Source organism: Amia ocellicauda, chromosome 2, assembly GCF_036373705.1.
Source record: "Amia ocellicauda isolate fAmiCal2 chromosome 2, fAmiCal2.hap1, whole genome shotgun sequence".
Classification (NCBI taxonomy): domain Eukaryota; kingdom Metazoa; phylum Chordata; class Actinopteri; order Amiiformes; family Amiidae; genus Amia; species Amia ocellicauda.
Window position 1 is genome coordinate 7197600 of NC_089851.1, and position 24558 is coordinate 7222157.

The 24558-nt window shown below is 36.9% G+C and overlaps 1 protein-coding gene across 1 annotated transcript in view; it reads left to right on the forward strand.

Moving 5' to 3' along the window:
- Window positions 1-24032, forward strand: part of pth1r (parathyroid hormone 1 receptor) — a 90799-nt gene extending 66767 nt beyond the window's left edge. Inside the window, exons 6-13 of the mRNA XM_066717261.1 lie at window positions 3575-3761; window positions 4088-4241; window positions 11053-11113; window positions 11565-11631; window positions 14507-14601; window positions 15359-15500; window positions 15623-15664; window positions 15878-24032. Coding sequence (XP_066573358.1) covers window positions 3575-3761; window positions 4088-4241; window positions 11053-11113; window positions 11565-11631; window positions 14507-14601; window positions 15359-15500; window positions 15623-15664; window positions 15878-16243 — 1114 coding nt within the window. The 3' untranslated portion in view covers window positions 16244-24032. The remainder of the gene's footprint in view (window positions 1-3574; window positions 3762-4087; window positions 4242-11052; window positions 11114-11564; window positions 11632-14506; window positions 14602-15358; window positions 15501-15622; window positions 15665-15877) is intronic.
- The last annotated feature ends 526 nt before the right edge of the window (window positions 24033-24558 follow it).

Genomic DNA, 24558 nt, shown 5'->3' on the forward strand with positions numbered 1-24558 from the left:
TGTCGACACAGCTGAATAAATAATGGCGGATGCAGGACTATATGTCAAACTGGCTACAGAATGAGAGCGTGTGGATGTATATTGACTTGTTTACAAGTGACTGGAACTCTAAAGATGACCCGGAGTATCCTACTTAGTTCCTGGATTTAGTGAAGTAGATGAACTGGTTTGAACCCTGCTGGTATTTGTCATGCTGTTTTGTTTCCAAACTTTACCTGTTGTACAGAATTGTGTTATAGCATGGCCAGGCTGCACTAGCGATATGAACTGCCTGTGGTCTTGTTCTAAACTGATAGACTTTTCACAGCCATCCTGTAGCTGCTGGGACTCACTCACTGGCTCGGTATCTTCTTCTGCTAGGGGTTCGTCCCTGGCACCGTCCTCAAGCTGTCTGCGGACGGGTCTTAGTGCCTGTTTTCTGATCGCCGTGAGCAAACCGCTTCTCAGAGCTCCCAGAAAAACTCTGAATTGGTCTGCCCAGGCTATTGTTGCAGCATGCAGAATTCGAGCCTTTGTCACGCTGTGTCATACTTAGGGGACCTCAACGAGGCAACACTCCACTGCCTCTTTCTTCTTGTTGGGCGTGGCAAATCCTTTTTTATTTAAGTAGCACAGCAGCATGAAACCTATCCCACTACCAACACCAATGTGGCATTTTTGCCCTTTAATCTATAGGTTTCACCAGCACAAAACAAATAATAAGAGAAAGTCAGGGTCTGCAACAGGTTTATTGGAAAGCAACAGCTTTTTAAAGGAGCACACTGAACACAGTTTCTCCTCTGCTTCTCAACTACTTCTGCCCGGCGGGAACCGGGGCACCCATATATATGTCCTTGCACCTAGTGACCAGCTCCCCCTGTTCCCACATAATAATTCCCTGCTAACTGTACAACAATGACAATCATGCAACACAAACTGCCCCACCCCAACCCACAGCACTGACAGACAGACACACACTGCCATCCCTCCACACACACAGTCCCAGATCACTATAGTACTTTACCTCGATTGCTCCAGTAAAAACTCAGCTGTATAAATTAGTAATTGTACAGTATGTTAAAAATAATGTCATGTATTGTAACAATTGAAAGAATATTGTTTAATAATCTTCAATCATTAGATTTGCTTTGTGGGCTTATTTAATGTAGTAACTGACTCTTTCTGAGCAAAGCCCAAGCATCTGGTAGATGTATTTAAAGTCGTAATCCAAGTATAAAAGCCACACCCAAAATTAAAACCCAGTCCATTCTTTTTGCATGCATATGGTTGTAGTTTCAAACACTCAGTTTCTGAAACTTAACCGTTCACCCCTGACTTAAAGACATTACATATCGCAATACCACATCTTTAACATTTCATTCAGTGGGTTTCAACCACAGTCTAAGTTATGACACTGAGAATGCTTAAATTATTCCATGCAGAAAATGTTTTCCGTGTGGGATTGACAGTATACATTGCTCTGTTAAAATAGTTAGGGTCATTTTGAAATGTATTTTAGGATTTAAACGTAGTTCATGGTTTTAATGTGAAACAGACCCGATCCTTTATTCTATACCATGAACATGGTGTACTTAAAATTGAGCCAAGACTGAAGTGGTGGGTATATAGTTCAGATGGGCGCACAATTCAGTAAGTCCACTATTGGTTTGTTTTCATTTATGAAAAACATATAAATAGTAGAGATTTTTCTCATGGTTGTTTTATTTTACTTTGGCTTTTTTAAAGTATTGTTGCATGAGGTTAGCCGCATTTGCAAAGGTTCCCAGTCATATTTCAACAGAAGACAACCAAAGTTATCAGGTTAGATAGATGACAGCACATTGATAAAATACATAAATGCATTGTAGGGTATAATATACTGCATGACACTCACAAATGAATAAAACGTTCAGGTGGGCTCTTCCTTTTATTCCATTAACCAGGGTGCTAGAGTGCTGGAAGTAGCTGGAAATCTATGGCTGAAATGTTTTGAAGTATTTATGGGTTTCTGGGTAATTGTCACAATGGATTTCTTTATGATTTTAGTGCTTTATTTGAATTAAGAAGTGGGAATGTTAAAGGTTTCACAGGAAAGGCAAAGAATGCTGCCATGTCTCATCAACTCTAGTAAATGCATACTGGGTGAAGAATTGCCCTTAAGCCAGAAGTAGGAAGCCAGAAGGACTGACATTATAGGGACTTTAATTGTAGTTCAATTGTGATAGTATTTTTAACAGTAGGTAAAAAAAAAGGTCAAGCAAATTACACATTTTAATGATACATAAACCAAAGCAATTAACAGTATAAATAGTTCAATATGACTTACTGGTGATTCAGAAGTTTTTCTCAAAGTAAATATTGAGGAGTGGGGGTATCCCCATTTCAAGACAAAAGGGGGCATCCATTAATGTATATTATTATTATTTAAGAAACCTTTGTTTGTTTGTATGTGTGATGGATTTCAAATCACCATTTAGCCTATTCCATGATATTGCTTGTGATAGGAACGGTAAGTGGATGTCTTTAAAGATTTCCCCTTGCAAGAACAGTGATATCTCTGGCATTTTAGATCTAATTACAAAATTAAATGAATAGATCTAAACATAGTGTTCAATGAATACCATTTAATACCACTTTGACATTGAAGTTCTGTATTCTCAATATCTGTGTATATTGGAGGTCACCGTATTTTTGTGTCAGCGGTGTTTCTGTTTGCTTGCACACAAAACTAATTCAGAAAAATGTAGCAGCTTATCCTCATCAAAAGCGTAGCACCCAAGTTTCAAATATTTATCTTATATCCAAAAATATCATGCCAAACCCCAACTGACTGACAACTGAACATTTGTTGACAGTTGAAAGTTTGAAGCAACCTCATTGGAGAATGCAAAGTCTGTGCTGGTCTGGATGGTAACTATATATATATATATATATATATATATATATATATATATATATATATATATATCATGTCTGAGGTTAGTTTGATCAAGCAAAAAAGTGTGACAGCCTTCTCAAAATATCATTACCATATTCAGCAGTAATGGATCGCTGATGTTGTAAAATATTGTGAACTTAGGTCATTGTTCCTGCAAATCTTCTTACCTTCAGACTTTTGTGTCAGTTGTGTATTAATAAAAGGCCAATTTAAACACCTTCTATCCTCTTAGCTTTAACCAAGGTCTCCCATGATTTATTATATATCTTCAATGAGCTAGAATTATTATGGTTACGTTGGTACTACAAAAATGAAGAAGGTCTTAGTATGATGAATTTTGAGTATCTAGTAACAGCAGTATATGGGTTTAAAAGAGATATCTCAAATCACATTGGTTGCCAAAGTATTTGCAATATCTGCTTCACTGATCTTTTGTTTCACCAGGTCTGTGATCTCATAAGGTTTGTAAATCCTTCACCCATCAAGAAAAATACTAGACCTAGTTCTCTGCAATGTACCTAATGTGCTAGTAAAATTTGTAAATTGTCATAGGTTTTTCTTCTCATTATTCTAAGCTTTAATGAAAACAGCGTTGTGTCCGTTGGCGTCCAATTGGCACTTAAATGTCACTAAACATTTGGCCTTTCCCCCCTACAGACGTCTGCATTGCACCAGGAACTACATCCACATGCACCTGTTCGTTTCATTCATGCTGAGAGCCATCAGCATCTTTGTGAAGGATGTAGTGCTGTACTCAGGGTCTGCCTTGGAAGAGATGGAACGAGTGACCGTGGAAGACCTGAAATCAATCACGGAGGCACCCCCTGCAGATAAGACTCAGTTTGTAAGTAACACACAAAGCTTCCTGCTGTGCCAATCTTAATACATCCATTTGTCTGAAAGCACAATAGAAACAGATGGATTCGGAAGCCATCTTTTCAGAAGCAGGGAACCCAATCTAATCAAACACCTTCTTCAGTAACCACTGGAAAGTCTTTGGGGTATTTCACTGAAAAAGTGTTTTTAGGTTTTCTTGTACGTAGACGCTGGTGACTGCTATTATAAATGTGTCACTTTAATAAATGTCACTTGAGGTGTTGCTCTGTCATTGTACATTATGTGGTCCTTTACATCTGAGTCAAAATCTGATCTTGTGTACTTTTTCTTCAGATTGGCTGTAAATTGGCTGTGACACTCTTTCTCTATTTCCTGGCAACCAATTACTACTGGATCCTGGTGGAAGGTCTTTATCTTCACAGCCTGATCTTCATGACTTTCTTCTCTGACAGAAAGTATCTCTGGGGATTTACTCTCATTGGTTGGGGTAAGTCTAGCTTAGATATGCAACCAAAACTAGTTTCAACTTTCTGCATTCTGTTCTTGAATAATTCTAGGTTCTGACTATTACAAATACATTGCTGTTTTGGATGGGTGTTCAACTATACACTATTACTATTTTTTATAACTAAATAGAGCTACAGTGTACATGCAATTCAGTGTAACATGTATTTAGGGAACTGATTGTCCAGCAAAAATGTGAATTCAATATTGCCACATTAAAGCTGGCAGTAATTATGGTGCACAATGTTTAAAATACAGCTCGTTTGTATGGATTATAATTTGTCTATACAGGATCATTAGTGGACCAGTGGAGCTGTGGAGAAAGAGACAGTTTTTTATTGTTGAAAAGCAGAAAAAGTAGAGAAGTGTCAAAATACAAAGTCATAAGAAGGCAACTGCTTGGCCCTTATTCAACGTGTCTGTCTTGGAGTTGTCTGATGTATTGATCAGAGTGTCAATGTCCTGACATTCGGCGTTCTTATCGCATGATCAGCTAATCGAACACTGGCGGTATAAAAGGGTTTCAGCAAGAAACTGTTCACCTAGCCTCTGATAGTTACATTAAACCAAACTGGCAAATATTACAACATATCCCCTGGCATTTGTAGTTGTTTAACAGTGTAAAGTTTTTTCTCCAGCAACTTGGTATTTGACATATTTGTCTTTTTTACGATCACACTCAAGTAATAACATATGATTAAAGATGGTGTCATTATAATTTCATAATTTCCGCCTCAGAGGTGACGATGTTAATTCTCCAAACACGTTCCTTCAGGAATGACAGCAGATGCACACATTGAATGAAATAGAAGCTAATCTGTGTAATTGTGTGAAAAAGCCAGTCCATATGGCTTTGTTCCTGGATCTCATACATCAGCTCATGATTGATAAATGCAATTCAATATTGCAATTCAAATTTCGACCTTCAGAAATAAGGTTACATTCTTCAAGGAAAACGTACGATAATATGAACCACTTTACTGTTCCTCCAAGTACATACTTGAAAAGACAATACTGAGCTTCTAAAAAAATAAGCTAATCTGATGGGCCAAACTACAGTATCCTAGGTATATAACATAATTAACCTAATGTGTATTTATTTATTTATTATTTTGACCGTGCCAATAACTGTTTTTACTGATAAAATAATGAGGTATTCAGACAAATCCTGAGAGGTAATTTGGCAACAAATTCAGTTCTAAACAGTGTATCAGGAGAAAATCATCAGACATTAGCTACTGCAGACAATATACTCAGATGAACAAATATGAATATTTAGCAGGAACTGAGTACTTTACTTGCGGTGACCTTAACTGCGAGAACAAACTGTGTTCCCCTGCCAGATCATTTTACCTTGGTTGTGTTAAGTAACTACAAGCTGAAACACTTTTGTCATGCCTTAAATATAAATGAGAAAACATTACCAGCTTGTAACATTTTTATGACCCACAGGCTGGTGAAATACATTGGTTTAATATGACACAGCCAGCAAAGACAGCGCTGAAGGCGGAAAAGTAGTTTTGTGGTGCCAAGTGGAGCTAAATGAAACAGAAACAAAACAGCCTAAGCATGCCATATAATTTCCTTCTGCTTGTGAGAGAGCACTTAAATCATCTGTCAGGATAATAAGCTTTTTGATTTGTCTTTTGTACCACACATCATAATATCTGCCATACTTCCCAATATTTTCTAACTGATTGCTTTAATAAGAGAGTATTCTGCATAATAGATTGGATAGTAATGCTTTCCTGACTTGCGATCACTTCCCTTGTAATCATATTGTTTTTAGAGTCTCATTCACTAACATTTACTTGCTGTTATTCTGAATTTAATTTGCCAGTAATGACACAGTTGATGTTTGTTTTTTGTTTAATCTCTAAGGCTACTACAATATGATGCCTTGATATCCTATTCATTCCTTTAATGTTGTCATAGTGAAAAAAGCATTTTGGATTATTGTAAATGTAATATGAATATTGATAAGACTACCTACATACACGGGTGCATTGCTCACGAGTTTTCTTTGAATGCTTGTTATCAGATTTTTTTAATGACATCATGTGTATTGTGTATTGCTTGGTGTATCCTTTAAATTGGATTTGCAGATTATCCCATAATATGTTTCCCATAATATGTTTCTGTATTATAGTATAGCACTATTATATATATATTAATATTTATATATTAAAAATCAATTAATTTTTCAATTTTAAAATATTTATACTGGGGAACAATGTATGGGTATTTTTATTCATGGTCAAATAGTAACAAAATACCATTCATTAAAGTGCAAAGAAGTTTGAAACAGGTTGATTATAACTTATGACTTACCTTCAACATAAGTAGGTGTTTCTACTTAGAATCTGAAAATAATAATACAGCAAAAACATTTCCAGACAAACTGAACATTAATGAAGAGCTGAAAAGGTAAAATGGCAACCGAGTGATGTGATGAGAGGCTTTACAACTCCTGCATTGTACACACTGTGTGTATCGATCCTATATGCACAGCGCATACAATGTGGATGTTGCTTTGCCCACGAACTGCAGCACAGTGTGGAGTGTGTCAGGAACCGGCAGTGACATCTGCAGATTGGATGTCTATCCAGAAGGAATCAAGGGATTCACTTTTTTCTAACCAACATGCATGTTTTGTATCTGCTCTAAGTCCATACAAGTGTGCAGTATTTCAAGTTTACATTTACTGTATATGGGCGGATATGGAGAACAAGGTTATAATAAGAAGAATGCCCTTCACTGTATTTTACGTGAGATTCGGCCTACTGCAAAACTGTTTTGCTGATCCTTATAGATTTAACTTTTTATTAATTTCTTCAGTTTAAAGTATGTAAAATATACATGTTGTTTTTCTTAAATATGTAATCTGTGAAAGAACCATTTTTATTCTTCAGTAAGAGCTGTGCCACTTGACCTGAAGCTACTTCTCTCTGTGTATGCCACCATTTAGGGTCAGTTATAGGATACAGGATTATCCCAAGAGTTGCAGTTTTGTGTTTTCTGCTTTGGATGTCATCCATTGTATCAGTCGATGCATTTTCTTATGTTTTGGAAGACATTTACATAGTGAACTTGTCTCAGCTTTTGAAATATGTCATATCAAAGTAGGGTAGTATTGAACCAGCACTAGATGGATTACAAGCAATTGTATATAAACAGAATAAAATATGACATGCAATGGTAAGGACTGGCAGAGGAGATGGGAAACCCAATGGTAATTTTAAAAAGGCGTCCCCAGCTCTCCCGTTTCCTCCTCCCCCGAGAATCTGTAATGTATTTTTCTACTGATTGATTTAGAAGGGAAACTACATGTCACTACCTCCCTTGTTTCACTAGACTAAACATTCCCAAACAGGACCAAATTTCAGTTTATTGTCTTTCTGTTGCAAATGACGTGTCATCATAAGAGTGAGGCATTACGGTTATTAAAGGGGTTTTCTCATAGTAAATATGAATACATTCACAACCAGATAGGGATATAAACCAGCAACTCAGACAGGTGCTAATGATGAAACATTTCAAAATCCTCCCATACCCCCCATTCTGCTAACTATTTACAAGCAAAGCAAAATACATAATAGAAACATCATATACACATCACTAATTCACACATTATTAACACACCACATGAGCTCAAACCTGTCCACATCCGGCATTCCTAGATAGTAGATAAGAACATAAGAAACATAAGAAATAACTAAGTGATCCAAGGATCCTCTCCAGTCTATTTCTGAATGTTCCCAAATTGTCGCCTCAACCACATCGCTGGGGAGTTTGTTCCAGATTGTGACGCCTCTCTGTGTGAAGAAGTGTCTCCTGTTTTCCGTCTTGAATGCCTTGAAGCCCAATTTCCATTTATGTCCCCGGGTGTGTGTGTCCCTGCTGATCTGGAAAAGCTCCTCTGGTTTGATGTGGTCGATGCCCTTCATGATTTTGAAGACTCTGTTCCAGGGTGAAAAGGTTTAGTTCCCTCAGTCATAGATAGATAGATATGCACTGAACAAGAAGGAATTATGATTCTCATGAGTTGATTTAATTAATCTTTATTTCAGCAGGGGCAATAGCCAGCACTGAACTGTGCTACAGATCGCGTGTGTACAGATTATAACACTAAAAAAATATTTTCTTGATTACATTCTTAGCCATGGCATGATTGTAAATGTTTTGAATGTAAACCTCTTAATACGTGCAGATCTGCACCAGTATCGTCGTGAAATCGCAGAACACATTCTTTTCATTGATCGCAATAGGGTACGGAGTTACGTAATACATTGAGCAGCCCTGGATGCAGAGTAAAAGGTTGAGGATTAACATTATGGCTATAATTCATTCCCTTGATTAAGTATTTGGCATTGAAACAAAACCAACAAGGCTATTTCTGGTATGTTCAACCTCACGGAATATAAAAGAAAAGTGTGGGGTCCCAGCAAGGCATCATTAGTTCATCTGTCTGTCTCTGAGACTAAAAGCTTTGATAGAGCATATAACAATGTGTTCATACAAGCATAAGAAATGTTGCGCCCTGCTGAGAGAGAAAACTATTAAACATTTTGTTTAAGTGAAACCAAGGGTGATAATTAAATATATTAGATCAAAGGTGGCGAGCATTGTATAGTGTTTGTGCAACAATTATTTTGAGCAATATTGTAATGTGCGTATTTGAATCTATTAGTCCAATTAACTTGATTATAATTCACTTGAACATGAAGATGTGTTAATGACGACCATCTATATTCCAGTAAAAAATAAGTATTTGTGTGTGTGTACTGATATATATATATATATATATATATATATATATATATATATATATATATATATAATTATTATTATTATTTATATTAAGCCAAGGAGCAAAACTAATAAAATAACACCTGGACTATTTTATTTCTGTCCAATCAAATGTGAAATATGTTTATATATACAGTGAGGGAAAAAAGTATTTGATCCCCTGCTGATTTTGTACGTTTGCCCACTGACAAAGAAATGATCAGTCTATAATTTTAATGGTAGGTGTATTTTAACAGTGAGAGACAGAATAACAACAAAAAAATCCAGAAAAAACGCATTTCAAGAAAGTTATAAATTGATTTGCATGTTAATGAGGGAAATAAGTATTTGACCCCTTCGACTTAGTCCTTGGTGGCAAAACCCTTGTTGGCAATCACAGAGGTCACACGTTTCTTGTAGTTGGCCACCAGGTTTGCACACATCTCAGGAGGGATTTTGTCCCACTCCTCTTTGCAGATCCTCTCCAAGTCATTAAGGTTTCGAGGCTGACGTTTGACAACTCGAACCTTCAGCTCCCTCCACAGATTTTCTATGGGATTAAGGTCTGGAGACTGGCTAGGCCACTCCAGGACCTTAATGTGCTTCTTCTTGAGCCACTGTGTTTTGGGTCATTGTCATGCTGGAATACCCATCCACAACCCATTTTCAATGCCCTGGCTGAGGGAAGGAGGTTCTCACCCAAGATTTGACGGTACATGGCCCTGTCCATCGTCCCTTTGATGCGGTGCAGTTGTCCTGTCCCCTTAGCAGAAAAACACACCCAAAGCATAATGTTTCCACCTCCATGTTTGACGGTGGGGATGGTGTTCTTGGGGTCATTCCTCCTCCTCCAAACGCAGCGAGTTGAGTTGATGCCAAAGAGCTCGATTTTGGTCTCATCTGACCACAACACTTTCACCCAGTTCTCCTCTGAATCATTCAGATGTTCATTGGCAAACTTCAGACTGGCTTGTACATGAGCTTTCTTGAGCAGGGGGACCTTGCGGGTACTGCAGGATTTCAGTCCTTCACGGCGTAGTGTGTTACCAATTGTTTTCTTGGTGACTATGGTCCCAGCTGCCTTGAGATCATTAATAAGATCCTCCCATGTAGTTCTGAGCTGATTCTTCACCGTTCTCATGATCACTGAAACTCCACGAGGTGAGATCTTGCATGGAGCCCCAGACCGAGGGAGACTGACAGTTATTTTGTGTTTCTTCCATTTGCAAATTATCACCCCAACTGTTGTCACCTTCTCACCAAGCTGCTTGGCGATGGTCTTGTAGCCCATTCCAGCCTTGTGTAGGTCTACAATCTTGTCCCTGACATACTTGGACAGCTCTTTGGTCTTGGCCATGGTGGAGAGTTTGGAATCTGATTGATTGATTGCTTCTGTGGACAGGTGTCTTTTATACAGGTAACGAGCTGAGATTAGGACCACTCCCTTTAAGAGAGTGCTCCTAACCTCAGCTTGTTACCTGTATAAAAGACACCTGGGAGCCAGAAATCTTGCTGATTGATAGGGGATCAAATACTTATTTCCCTCATTAACATGTAAATCAATTTATAACTTTTTTGAAATGCGTTTTTCTGGATTTTTTTGTTGTTATTCTGTCTCTCACTGTTAAAATACACCTACCATTAAAATTATAGACTGATCATTTCTTTGTCAGTGGGCAAACATACAAAATCAGCAGAGGATCAAATACTTTTTTCCCTCACTGTATATATATATATATATATATATATATATATATATATATATATATATATATATATATATATTATTCCTACATTTCTAAAATAAATAAGACAAACAAACAAAACAATCTTCTTGCAGTGAAAATAGAAATATTTACGTGTGAATTTCACCCTTGGGTCAAATATATGTCTGTTGCTCTGTTTTGAATGAAATGTTCTTGTGCCAGTTTGAATGGTTTCTACCATAATTCTCTGATTTGATGTAAATAGTGGTTTCTCATAGCTGTGCTTGTTTCCTGTCGCAGGAGTCCCAGCTGTGTTCGTTACTGTATGGGCGAGTGTGAGAGCGACTCTAGCAGACACAGAGTAAGTGACAGCCTGAAATTAGAAATGCAACTCAATGGAACTGATAAAACTCTTGCTTGCTGGAAAGTACGTCTCTTCATGCTAAGCTGTTATATTTTTATGTGAATGTGAAAATCATCTACAGCAGGAGCAACAAAGAAAAAGGAAATTATAAAAATGTCTCAAATAATCAGCTCATTTAAGCAACGATTTGTGATGAAGATTGAAATGCCCAAGACTACTGACAGATGATTAAACTTGATTAAATTCCAAAAGCCAGAGTTTCTGTTAAGTGCTGTCCTTCAAATATATTACTGTTGTTTGGTATTGAAGTAGACTAAATCAATCCAATCTTCTTTTTAATTCATTAAGTTTGGCAAACTAATTGTTGTAATTGTTTTGGTTAATGGATGATTAAAATAATACCTCGTTCTGGCTGAGAATGAACAATGTGTATTGCTTTTCCCTGTAGGTGCTGGGATTTAAGCGCAGGCAATTTCAAGTGGATAGTGCAGGTGCCAGTGCTGGCAGCAATAGTGGTAAGTAAATGATGAGAGCATTACTTTACTGTTTACTGGATACATTGTGTGGCAAACACCTTGGAGGTGCAGGACTGGAAATGAAGCAGCAGTAGATCATGTCGTGCCTATAGGAAGTATTCACTCCCCTTGGACGTTTTCACATTTTATTGTGTTACGCACTGAAAATTTGATGCATTTAAATGGGATTTTTTCCCTTTGAGTTACACAACCTCCTCAACACTCTGAAGAGCCAAGAAAATGTTTATTGAGAAACCACAGTTAATGAAAAAAAAAGAAATAAATGTCTTGGGTAGATACGTATCCACCCTCATCAGTGTTTTTTGGCCTCTAGCAGGATTGCACATCTAGATTATGTGATATTCGCCCATTTGTCTTGACAAAATTATTCATGCTCTGTCAAGTTGATCATTGGTGGACAGCAATCTTCAAGTCTTGCCACAGATTCTCAATCAGATTCAAACTTAGACTGGGCCACTCTAGGACACTGTCTTGTATTTAAGCCACTCCAGTGTTGCTTTGGCTGTGTGCTTGGCATCATTGTCCTGCAGAAAGGTGAAACTCCATCCCAGTCTTAGACAGACTGAAGCAATTTTTCCTCAAGGATTTGCTTGTTATTTAGCTACATTCATTTTGCCCTCTTCCTTGACAAGCTTCCCAGTCCCTGCCACTGCAGAGCATCCCACTATAATGACACTGTGGCGTGTGCAGGTTGGAGCTCCCCGCTTTGGATTCAAGCCACTGCACAGCAGATCCACCCAGTATAGCGCTAAACCCGCAATGCCAAAAGAGCAGGTCTCCCAACGTGGGAGATTTATACACCGATTTCACAGAGGGGTTACTTCACTGTAACGAGCTCATGCACACAATGAGCCCCATTACACCACAACCATGCGCCACAGTGGGGATGGTGTTACCTGGGTGATGTACTGTGTTGGGTTTGCATTAGACATAAAGGTTTCCATTTAGGCCAGATGGTTCATTGAATCTTTGCCACATGTTTCAGAGTCTCCCACATGCCTGTTATTACCCGAGTTTGGGAGGATCATTGAAATGCTCCAAGCTGATTCTGGGAGGTTCAACTTCTTAATGATCGACTTGACTGTGCTATATACACTCACCTAAAGGATTATTAGGAACACCTGTTCAATTTCTCATTAATGCAATTATCTAATCAACCAATCACATGGCAGTTGCTTCAATGCATTTAGGGGTGTGGTCCTGGTCAAGACAATCTCCTGAACTCCAAACTGAATGTCAGAATGGGAAAGAAAGGTGATTTAAGCAATTTTGAGCGTGGCATGGTTGTTGGTGCCAGACGGGCCGGTCTGAGTATTTCACAATCTGCTCAGTTACTGGGATTTTCACGCACAACCATTTCTAGGGTTTACAAAGAATGGTGTGAAAAGGGAAAAACATCCAGTATGCGGCAGTCCTGTGGGCGAAAATGCCTTGTTGATGCTAGAGGTCAGAGGAGAATGGGCCGACTGATTCAAGCTGATAGAAGAGCAACTTTGACTGAAATAACCACTCGTTACAACTGAGGTATGCAGCAAAGCATTTGTGAAGCCACAACACGTACAACCTTGAGGCAGATGGGCTACAACAGCAGAAGACCCCACCGGGTACCACTCATCTCCACTACAAATAGGAAAAAGAGGCTACAATTTGCACAAGCTCACCAAAATTGGACAGTTGAAGACTGGAAAAATGTTGCCTGGTCTGATGAGTCTCGATTTCTGTAGAGACATTCAGATGGTAGAGTCAGAATTTGGCGTAAACAGAATGAGAACATGGATCCATCATGCCTTGTTACCACTGTGCAGGCTGGTGGTGGTGGTGTAATGGTGTGGGGGATGTTTTCTTGGCACAATTTAGGCCCCTTAGTGCCAATTGGGCATTGTTTAAATGCCACGGCCTACCTGAGCATTGTTTCTGACCATGTCCATCCCTTTATGACCACCATGTACCTATCCTCTGATGGCTACTTCCAGCAGGATAATGCACCATGTCACAAAGGTCGAATCATTTCAAATTGGTTTCTTGAACATGACAATGAGTTCACTGTACTAAACTGGCCCCCACAGTCACCAGATCTCAACCCAATAGAGCATCTTTGGGATGTGGTGGAACGGGAGCTTCGTGCCCTGGATGTGCATCCCACAAATCTCCATCAACTGCAAGATGCTATCCTATCAATATGGGCCAACATTTCTAAAGAATGCTTTCAGCACCTTGTTGAATCAATGCCACGTAGAATTAAGGCAGTTCTGAAGGCGAAAGGGGGTCAAACACAGTATTAGTATGGTGTTCCTAATAATCCTTTAGGTGAGTGTATATAATGGATATTCAGTACATTTGAAATATTTGTATACCCGTCCCCTGATCTGTGCCTTTCCACAACTTTATCAGAGAGGTGTTTAGAAAGCTCCTTGGTCTTCATGGTCGTATCTTTGCTTTGAATGCACAACCCAACTGTGAGACCTGACAGAGACATTTTTTCCCCACGTTGAAAGTGTGGAGCAGGTTATATCGATCAAATGAAAAAAAAACAAATGTAAAAGTATCAAAATGACAGGTTGTAACACAACTCAATGTGAACAAGTCCAAGGAGGGTCCATACTTCCTCTAGGCACTGTATGTATATTAAATCAGACAACAGTGTCAAACATGCATGTGCTCAAATGGTACATAGTTTGTCTAATATTTTATATATGCTGGAAAAGCACCCTGCTATTAGTTAGTATGTAAAAGACTGCCTCGACTGACATGCACTTGAAAATCATCTCTACAGTCATGGCTCAGAGCCCATCCCTCAGGTCAAGTTTATAATTGACATGATGGCATGTTAATTATTTTCCCTTTACATTTACAGGTAAATTTTGTCTTGTTTTTAAATATAATCAGAGTTCTAGCAACAAAATTAAGAGAGACAAATGCCGGGAGATGTGACACTAGACAACAGTACAGGTAAAGAATTTTCAGTCTTCTTTCTTTAATGCAATTGTCATGTAAGTTCTCAGCTGTGAAGAATGTTGATCATTGATCTATCGTGGAATATACATTCTGAATTTCTGCTTTTCTATTTCCTTGTTCTACACTTGTGTCTATTTCAGCTCATCTTATTTCAGATGTAAAGACATCTAAATAAATGTTCAAATGTGTGTATATATACAGTCAAAAAATGCATAAGTGTAAACTTGCATTTAAAACTTTTCAAAATACTTTAAGATGTAATTAAACAAGTATAATAATGAAGGAAAATGCTGCCATATGAACGAGATTAAATATCAGTTAACGTTCTGTTCAGTGAGTGTTCCCAGCCTTCATTACAGTCTTTGAATTCTCAGTAACACATCATAACATGATTAAATTAGTCGACAAACAATCTTTGAGATTTTGTTTGCATTTGGAAAAACAAGGAAATCAACTGCTAGAAAATTTGTATAAAGTAATAGGTATTAAAACGGAAAATTAATGTTCTGTCCCACCAAACATATGGGAAAACATATGGGGAGTATGTAGGGGATATTCTCTTTGTTGGGATGTTGCTGGGATAAGAAAGGTGGCCTTTAAAGAGCATCCCAGACATGTTCAATAGGATGGAGGTCTGTGGAAACCAATTCATCCTGCCAATTTGCTAACCTCCAATTTTTAAATACAACTCTTATAAAGTGGAATCTCCACCAGTAAATAAGAATATATATAATTCTTTCTCTTTCCACAGAAAACTGCTGAAGTCCACCCTGGTGCTCATGCCTCTCTTCGGCGTTCACTACATCGTGTTCATGGCGATGCCGTACACCGAAGTTTCAGGGATCCCCTGGCAGATACAGATGCACTATGAGATGCTTTTTAATTCAATCCAGGTATAATTCTTTATATTTCTCAGCCCACATGATAAAAACAAATATTTTCTTTTCAAGGGATCTATGAATAACTTCCTAAAGCTGTAATTTGCATACATTATTTTCCTTTTCTTTTTTTATAGGGATTCTTTGTGGCGATAATATACTGTTTCTGCAATGGTGAAGTAAGTATTTATCCCCCTCTCCCTTGCTTACTGCTTGCTTCATCCGCACAACCTGCTTACTATACTGTTTAAAATTAGCAATTAAACAATTTTGCTTCTTAGCCGAGAACATTTCACTCATCTGCTTTATTGGCTCCATGGCTGTTTTGTTTTCATGATTTCTATCAACTAAAGCCTTTTCTAAGTTTTGCCCCAATCTGTTTTCTTTACCAGGTGCAGGCAGAGATAAAGAAAGCGTGGAGCAGAAGGACTCTGGCACTTGATTTTAAAAGAAAAGCACGGAGTGGTAGCAACACGTATAGCTACGGGCCCATGGTTTCACACACCAGTGTCACCAACGTGACGGCGAAGGGTTCTCTAGCGCTACACCTCACAACTCGCCTGAGATCTGTGTCGGTAAATGGGCACCGCAACTTGCCAGGCTATGTGAAAAATGGTTCAGTTTCTGAGAATTCAATTCCGTCATCCTCGGGACAGGAAGCACACATCAAGGAAGAGGAACAACCAAACGGTTCAGGACCTTCTGAGGGAGACAAACCCACCGTAGTCCTCGAGGAGGAACGAGAGACCGTCATGTGACTTCCACCGAGACGTCAAACAACAGTGCTGGTTTGCCACGGTGGCGATCGAGCGAGAGACACAGGCCTCTTGGGATGCTGTATGAGGTTGTTTGCCTGTAGTTGACTTGGCATTTTATCTGTGACCTAACCAGGACGGTAAAAAAATGAAAACAAAGAGGTTAATACTTTTTGAACAAGGTCAGACTTAACTTTCCTTTAAGAAAAACTCTCCAGGCATCTCGAGTGGGGCTTTATATTCCACTCTTGTGTGTTTATCTCCAGGGCTGTTTCAACCAGCGATGGAAAGAGTCTGCAAACTGAACACACAGAGAGATTTTAAGCTAGCTATGTTCAACGAGACTTCTCCCAGTGTAATTGTATAGCAGCCACTATTAAATAGCCACTTGCCTTTATTATTTTTCGCTTGATAGATTGTTTTGCAAATAGTGGCTGTTCCCCAGTTTTGCGTTTCAGCCCCGTGAAGCATTCAACATTTGTCATTTAATCGATGACTCTGATTGTGAAAACAAATCAGAGACAGGAGCAGCTAAGGATAGTTAAGGGGGTTGTTGTCCTTAATACCATGCAATTTGTGGGTTTCTTTTATAGTTTAGATATGAGTTTAAAGAGTTGTCTGTGCCATGAAGAATAAATAAACCAGATAAAGACCAGAGAGATTCTGTGCTGAGAAGAGCTATCTAGTTGGAACTGATGTTTTTAATACTAGATCTTTACTTCGTATCAACACATATACAGCCAAATGGATTTGATTATAATATTGACATAATGATTAAATGTCAAGACAATATTTATTATTATTATTATTATTATTACAGATTCACTGACCCTGCATTTATTTATATTATATATTATAGAAGGTATGTGATCTTTGAATATACAGCTATCAATTAAACATCACAACCAAAAGGAAATTAATTGAAACGTAACGGAACCTACCCACTTTTGGTTTTACAACACAGTATCTGCCTGGCCCTACAGTGGAAATCATATTGTTTCTTATCAAGGCTTTCCTTCCTTTATTTCTGTTTCAATTATGTTTCACTTACAGTATTGGCTAAATCCAAATGTGTTCACCTTACTCTTGATTGGTTTCAAATATTCTATTTGCTTCAGCAGGAATTATTAAGGACTGAAACCAAACAATAATGTTATTTACATATACGTAAAAACAAGGTGTAATTAGTTGATATATTGTGAAAACCTGTGTACAAAATGGATTATGGAATATCTGCCATTCAACGACATCACTGGTGTATACTGTTGTCCATGTGTGTTTACCAAATTCAACAGTTCCATGGTGCACCGTTATCACAGTACAACCTACTCGGTAGCACTATATACTTATTTGCATATAGATATACAGATTGCTGCAGCCAAACGAGCATCCAGTAAATCTCAGGGTGTAAGGAACTGGATCATACACTGTGGCCAGGTTGCATTCAAACTCTATAGATTAAAAGGAAAGCTATCAATCAGACAAATATGATTATTAAAAGTACCTTTACAGTGTATAACAAAATCTCCCATTATTTTGCGTGGCAATAGAAAATAATGACATTGGGGAATGCCACACAATTAATGTCATGGTCCATTATATGCTGCTTTTCTTGTATATATGTAAAATACTCTACCATTGAATGGAAGTCACAATGTTTACATAAATGCCGTCGTGTTTTGGGCTACAAGAGCATCCAAAGCTTGTCAGAGGGAGTTGCCCAATTAAACAAACAACAGGTTCATTTTCCTTTTTCACTTATTTTTTCATTGACTTTGACACAATTACAAAATATATTTTTATAAAAGACTGGCCTCAAGTCCTCGTGGAAATTGGATATTAATGGATCACAAGGAAAGCGTAAGTACCCTCAAAAGGATGTACATCATTGCTCACTACCTACAATGTATGTTGTATGTTTGTATAAATATATCTATCATCATCATCAGCAGCAGCAGCAGCATATATTGATCCACTGCTGGATGAAGGCCTCCCCAAGATGTTTCTTCTACATCTATCATATATATATATATAAAAATGACACACACATATGACTATTTATTTCCTATGTATGAGGTACAGTGGCTATAGGAAGGAATTTTTCACATTCTGTTGTTACAACCTGACATTTTGATACATACAGAGTTACACAACCTACTCAACACTTTGAAGAGGCAAGAGATTTTTTGTGAAACAACAGTTAATGACAGATAAAAAATAAAAATAAATCCTGGTTAGAGAAATATTCACCCCCTGGGTCAATACTTTATAGAACCATCTTCAGCAGCAATGCGAATCTTTTGGGATCTCTACCAAGTTTGCACATCTGGAGTATGTGATATTCGCTCATTTTTCTTCTTGGCAAAATTGTTCAAGCTCTGACAAGTTGGATGGGGATCGTTGGTGGACAGTAATCTTCAAGTCTTGCCACAGATTCTCAATCAGATTTGAATCCAGGCTTTGACTGGGCGACTCTAGGACATTCACTGTCTTGTTGTTAAGCCCCTCCAGTGTAGGTTTACCTGTGTGCTTGGGGTCATTGGCCTGCTGAAATATGAATCTCCATCCCAGTCTGCCCACCTGTGGGATCTTACAGACACAGGTGTATTTAATTTGAAATCATGTGGATCACATTTATAACATACAGATGAACTCCATCCAGTGTCTTCTGAAGGCGACTGGTTTCATATGAGCTTATTGAGTGAGATAGAAAAGGGGGTGAATTCTTATCTAATGAAGTTCAATTGCTTTGTTTTTGGAGTAGGTTGTGTAAATCAAATGAGGGAAAAATCCCATTTCCATGCATCAAAAGTTCAGTTTGTATCACTATACAACGTGAAAATGTCCAAGGGGGTGAGCAACTCATATAGCCACTATATAAGATAAAAGAAGCACAAAATCCAAGATGTATCATACTTGCTTTACACACCTATATGTGGTGTGTAATATATTCACAATTGTTATTTAGAGTAGTGAAGAGTTATGCCTTGTTTGTACATTGAGAGTGAGTCAGGGCAGATTTGAAGTCATCCCAAATACTTTGCTATACAATTTTATACTGAAAACGAATACTAGTTATTTGCAATCGAATAGTTATAAAAACTGATTTCTGTTTCATTCCATAAAAAAAAACAATTTCAAGAAATTATCTAACTATTCACCTTTTAAAGAAATGCTGAGACTCAGCCCTGCAAATTTCAAATAAAATCTGTGTTATTCCAGTTCTCTTACTTTACATTCATAACAAACAATTGAATCTTAGATTTTAAAGATAACCTTTTTAGATTCTTCTTTGGATTGCTCCAGAAGAAATCTCTTTGCATTGTTTACCATTTTTGTTCCACAAGGAGAAGGCAATCAAAGCTTATTGTTGATCTCTCCTCGCATGCAATGACACACTCATTTCGACACAATCAGCTCTTGTTGGCATTTGATTATACTTTTGAATTTGATATATTATGGAAACAATTACAAGCCCTTTGTAATTGATGTATTTATTAACAGTTGATTCTAAAGAAAATGAAGCGGAACAATAATTGTATAATGTGGGAAATTTACAACTATCACTACTGTCAAACTCGACTGCATATGGAAGCGTTTGAGATCTCGATGGCTGTTTGTGTTGATGAAGGAGGGTCTGTTGTGTGTGTCGTGTGTAAATGAATGAGGCTCATTTTTCTCCAGCGATGAAAGACATTTGGAAGTGACCTAAATGTCTCCTATTTGATCAGTTGAACCACAAAGACAACACAATAGGACCCATTCCAGAAATAGTTATTCATTGGAAGTGACAAATTAAATTATCTCCTATTGATGCAAATCCATCTGTTTTGTTGGGCATTGGACTGTGATGATTAATGTTATCACATCCTAGCAATAATCACCCTCACAGTTCCTTAAGCATGCAGATTTTAAATGGCATTGTAATATGGATGTATAATTATTATTATTATTATTATTATTATTATTATTATTATTATTATTATTATTATTATGTTGTTCAGTGGTAGTAGTAAAAGTTTTCTTTTAATTATTTTAAACAGCAGGACAAAATTCTGTAAGGAATTTATCTTATTAAGAAACCAACTTTTTATCAGTTACACAATTTAAATGTAAGCAAATTATTATTTAAAGGGTTCAATTAAGTAATTGGGAGCTCAGTTGGAACATAAACCAGCAGGGCAGGGGCTCCTCCAGGGCTAGGGTTGGGAACCACTGACTTACTCCATAAGCTGGTGGGTTCAATACAGAAACGGGTAGCAGTCATCTCTTAGAGGTGTGGGGGTCAGTAGGGCTTTCACTGCAACACATGTTTTAGAAATAGGCAATCTGAAAAAATGAAACAAATTAAATAAGACATCCCATAGTTTCCAAATGTTATTATTATAAAAATAATAATAATAATATGAATGTGAATAATAAAAGACTATGCAATAATCTATTCTAATTAGTATTTATTATCAGAAAGTATAAATCCTTTACTCTATTCATCATACCCTCCAGATTTTTTAGTCGTTTTTTTTTTCAAAATTTGCCCTGCTGTCTTGACTCTTGGCCCTCTCTTCATTATGGCAAAAGCTTTTAACTCTGATTAGGACATTGTAAATTGACTATTTAAGTCTGGGTTAGATCATCTGTTTCTGGACCAAAAAGATACAGATGATTAAATACAGTTTAATTGTTATTTCATATGAGTTGTGCCTGATTTGAAACCAAGCCTTGTTTTTGTTCTGTTTTGTTTGTGTTACTTACCCATAGATATACATGTAATTTCATATTGGAAACCTACAGAACAATGTGGGTTTTGTAGATATATGTTGGCATTGCCATAGAGATTAAAGGTTTTAATTTTTATAATTTTTTGACATTTTGGAGACTTCCACATACATATTTTTTGCAATATAAATGTGTACATTAAAAAAAAAACTATACACTGTTATATACTGCAGTCAAAATGTCATATCAAAATTCCATTTATGCACTATTGCTGGTTCACATCCCTTTTGATGGTAACATTAGAGAAATTTACATAGACTATTTGACAACTGTGATAACCATACCATGGGCTGAAGAAAAAGTGTTTATGTTGATGAATAATTGATGTAGTCACAGTTATTATGTATGTGTCAAGCAGAGTGTTATACAAACCAGAGTCAGTCCATATCGAATACCGTGCTGCATTTATAAGTTAGGTATAGGTCATACATGTTTCCTACCTCAAATCCCCTTGTATCTGAATTTCAAATACAATACCTGCATTGATTTGTCCGAGATTTTCTAAAAATATAAATATATTAGATTATAACATGAAGCCGGTTAGTATTCCTTCCTGCCAGTATTCCTTCCTGCCAGTGTCAGTATCACTTAAGCTGATTCTAAGGGGGCTCTAGTGTACAACATTATTTTTTCTGTTTTTCCCCTCCAGACATGTATCTTTAGGATGTAAACCCAGTTTTCTTCCACATATACCGAACAAGTCTAACACATAAATGTACATGTAGAATTGTTATATAGTTTCTGGTTTATAATGATTCTCTTGTCAAGCTCCAAAGTTCCACTGCAGGGAGTACAAACACACAAGAAACAAAAAAAAACATTTGGTTGGAGCTGCAGCCCATTAGTAAAAACTGTATTGGTGGCAATCCATACAACTTATTTGTAAGCTGTCTGTGTCAGTGTAAAAGCTCTTACTGAAAAACATCATCTTGTGTGTCTATGTGGACACTGGCACCTGCAGGCTGAAGTTCCTCAACCAAGGGAGTGAGTTTTGTATTTCCCTAAATCTTGCAGATAAGGGGGCCTACAGATTAGGGCCTGGAACTGAATACTGACTGGAGTTCATAATATCATCATCATCATCAGCGTTTGTCGATTTGCTGCGGGATGAAGGCCTCCCTAATGTGTTTCCACTTGTTTCGATTTACAGCGTCTTTTCCAGGTCATGTGTGATGATGATGATATATGTCTATTTGATATATATGTATATGTGGCGTTTGAACAGCTGTCAGCTCCAGTTAAATGTCAGTTGCAAAGAGGTTTTAATCTCAATGCTAATATATATTGACCTATCTGCTCCCTTCATAAAAACCTGATATTATGTTGAGATTGGAAATGAAATCTGATGCGATTAATCAGCATAGTTAAGATTGCATTTTGATTGTACAATTATCAGCATCTACAGTGCAGAGTTTCATGAGATAAACTCAAGGCTTGAAATATTTGTTGACATATTTTAGGATTGAAGGACATAGAAACCGAATTTAAGGGCCAGTAATGTTAATGATGCCCATAAAATTCAACCAGAGCAAAGTAAGAAATGTGTATGCAGAAACTTAAAGCTTAAAATGTATAAATGCACTTTCACATATGTTCTAATGCTCCTGACTTGAATTGATTAAATTAGGCTCTAGAACATTACAAGTATTATTATCTCGCAAGTAAATACTACAGGGATAGGTAAGAAATGCATGAAACAAAGAAAGGATTTAAATCACATTTATACAGAAAAGATTAATATTTGATTATTTTTAAATCACAATACTATCATTTCTGCGATGCTTCAGGGATTTTGTTTATAAAATAGAGATTATTGAGTAAAACTATAATAATGTCACATCTTTCACAGTAAACCGGTATAATGCCTGCTGTAATAAGGCAATATTTAGTCTGAAGTAGATGTGATTGAACACCAAACCTCCACTTTGTTGTCAAAAGACTACATGACATCTAACTGCAGGTTTCCATTTGAATACTGTACCTTATGCTTTCCTGGAAAATACAAGTTTGTAAATACATTATTTCTCATGTATTAATATTATATAGTTGTAACCTTATTAAAAATGTGTTATCCACTATTCTGAATATAATATTTATAACCATTGTCACCATTTCATACTGTGCTGGAGTACAGAGTGAAATACACAGTATATAATTCCACATTATTCGCCTAAAAGCACAAGATAAAATGTATTTTTTTAATCTAAGCATGGCAATTTAAATTATAAAGCGTATGGTGCTCTTTAGATGTGTTTGAAATGCCAGTCAGGTTGAAGTGTCATATGGAAGTACAATAATAGGAGACTTGTGGTTTGTTCTGATTGGTTAAATGTTGTGTACAAAGGATGTGGAATATTAGTTTCCCCTTTAAATCTTGTTTTTCTACACATTTAGTTAAAGTATGGTATTAGATCTGAGGGGAAATTTCCTTTCAGAACTGTCATCTATACATGTTGCCATACTGAACTACATCCGTATTTCTTTATTTTCTGCCATGAAGAAGCTTGTCTTCAAGGAGAATAGTTCACATTGTAGGTGAAGGATGACAGCAGTCCATTCAAGGTCATCCTTTAAAACTGTTAATGTTCATGTTTGTAGACCCTAAACTGGTTTACTTACCATTCTATTCAAAATATGATGTTAGGATTCAATCAATAACTTTAATACTGTAAACATGCCTGATGTAAGAATGATTCCTATCACCTAGAATGTGGAATTTAAATATAGAATATAGAATGGTGTTTCTACTCTAATATGTGTATCAGTTTTTGGTAAAAGGTTTTTGATGCAATATTTATTAAGGTTTGGTTTTTATTTTTATTTTTTACAAGTCACAATTTTTGCTTCACTGGAATAATATCAATGTCCTGAAATGATTTCATAAGATAAAAAAAAAAAACTAACAAAAAAGCTCTCAATGTTCTCAATCTCAATGTTGCTGCGGTTTTCATGAATCTATTTTCTGTGTAAATATTTCATTACATACATTATACTTATTTGCTGTTTGTAAGAACCAAGTGGTATTTCAGAGTTTAATGTCATTTGAAATAAAGCTTCTTTTGTGTGACATTGATTATGTGTTTTAATGTTGTAGCAGTTAAATATACTTATTCCTCCCATCATCATTTATTATTATTATTATTATTATTATTATTATTATTATTATTATTATTATTATTATTTATTTACTAATCTGGTGAGAGGCTGGGATAATGTAATTAATAATTAGTACCTCTTGACATGTCATCTTATAGTTTATCAGTATAATAAAGTTGCTGTATTGTCACTGGATACCACCAGAAGTTGACACAGGAAGTTATGAAATTAAATTTCCTGAAACAGAGGCTTAACATGTGTCAGGCAAATGAGTTGTGAGAAGGAAGGGAGTACTGGTAGGCCCGTTCTCTTTCTCCGGCTCATCGATAGTTCCAATGGACTGTAGCCGTTTGCAAGGGGTGTGGAGCGGTAAGCTAGCAGTGCTTTGTGGGGATCTTTTGCTTTCATTAGGAGATTCTTAACAGATTGCACTGCTCTTTCTGCTT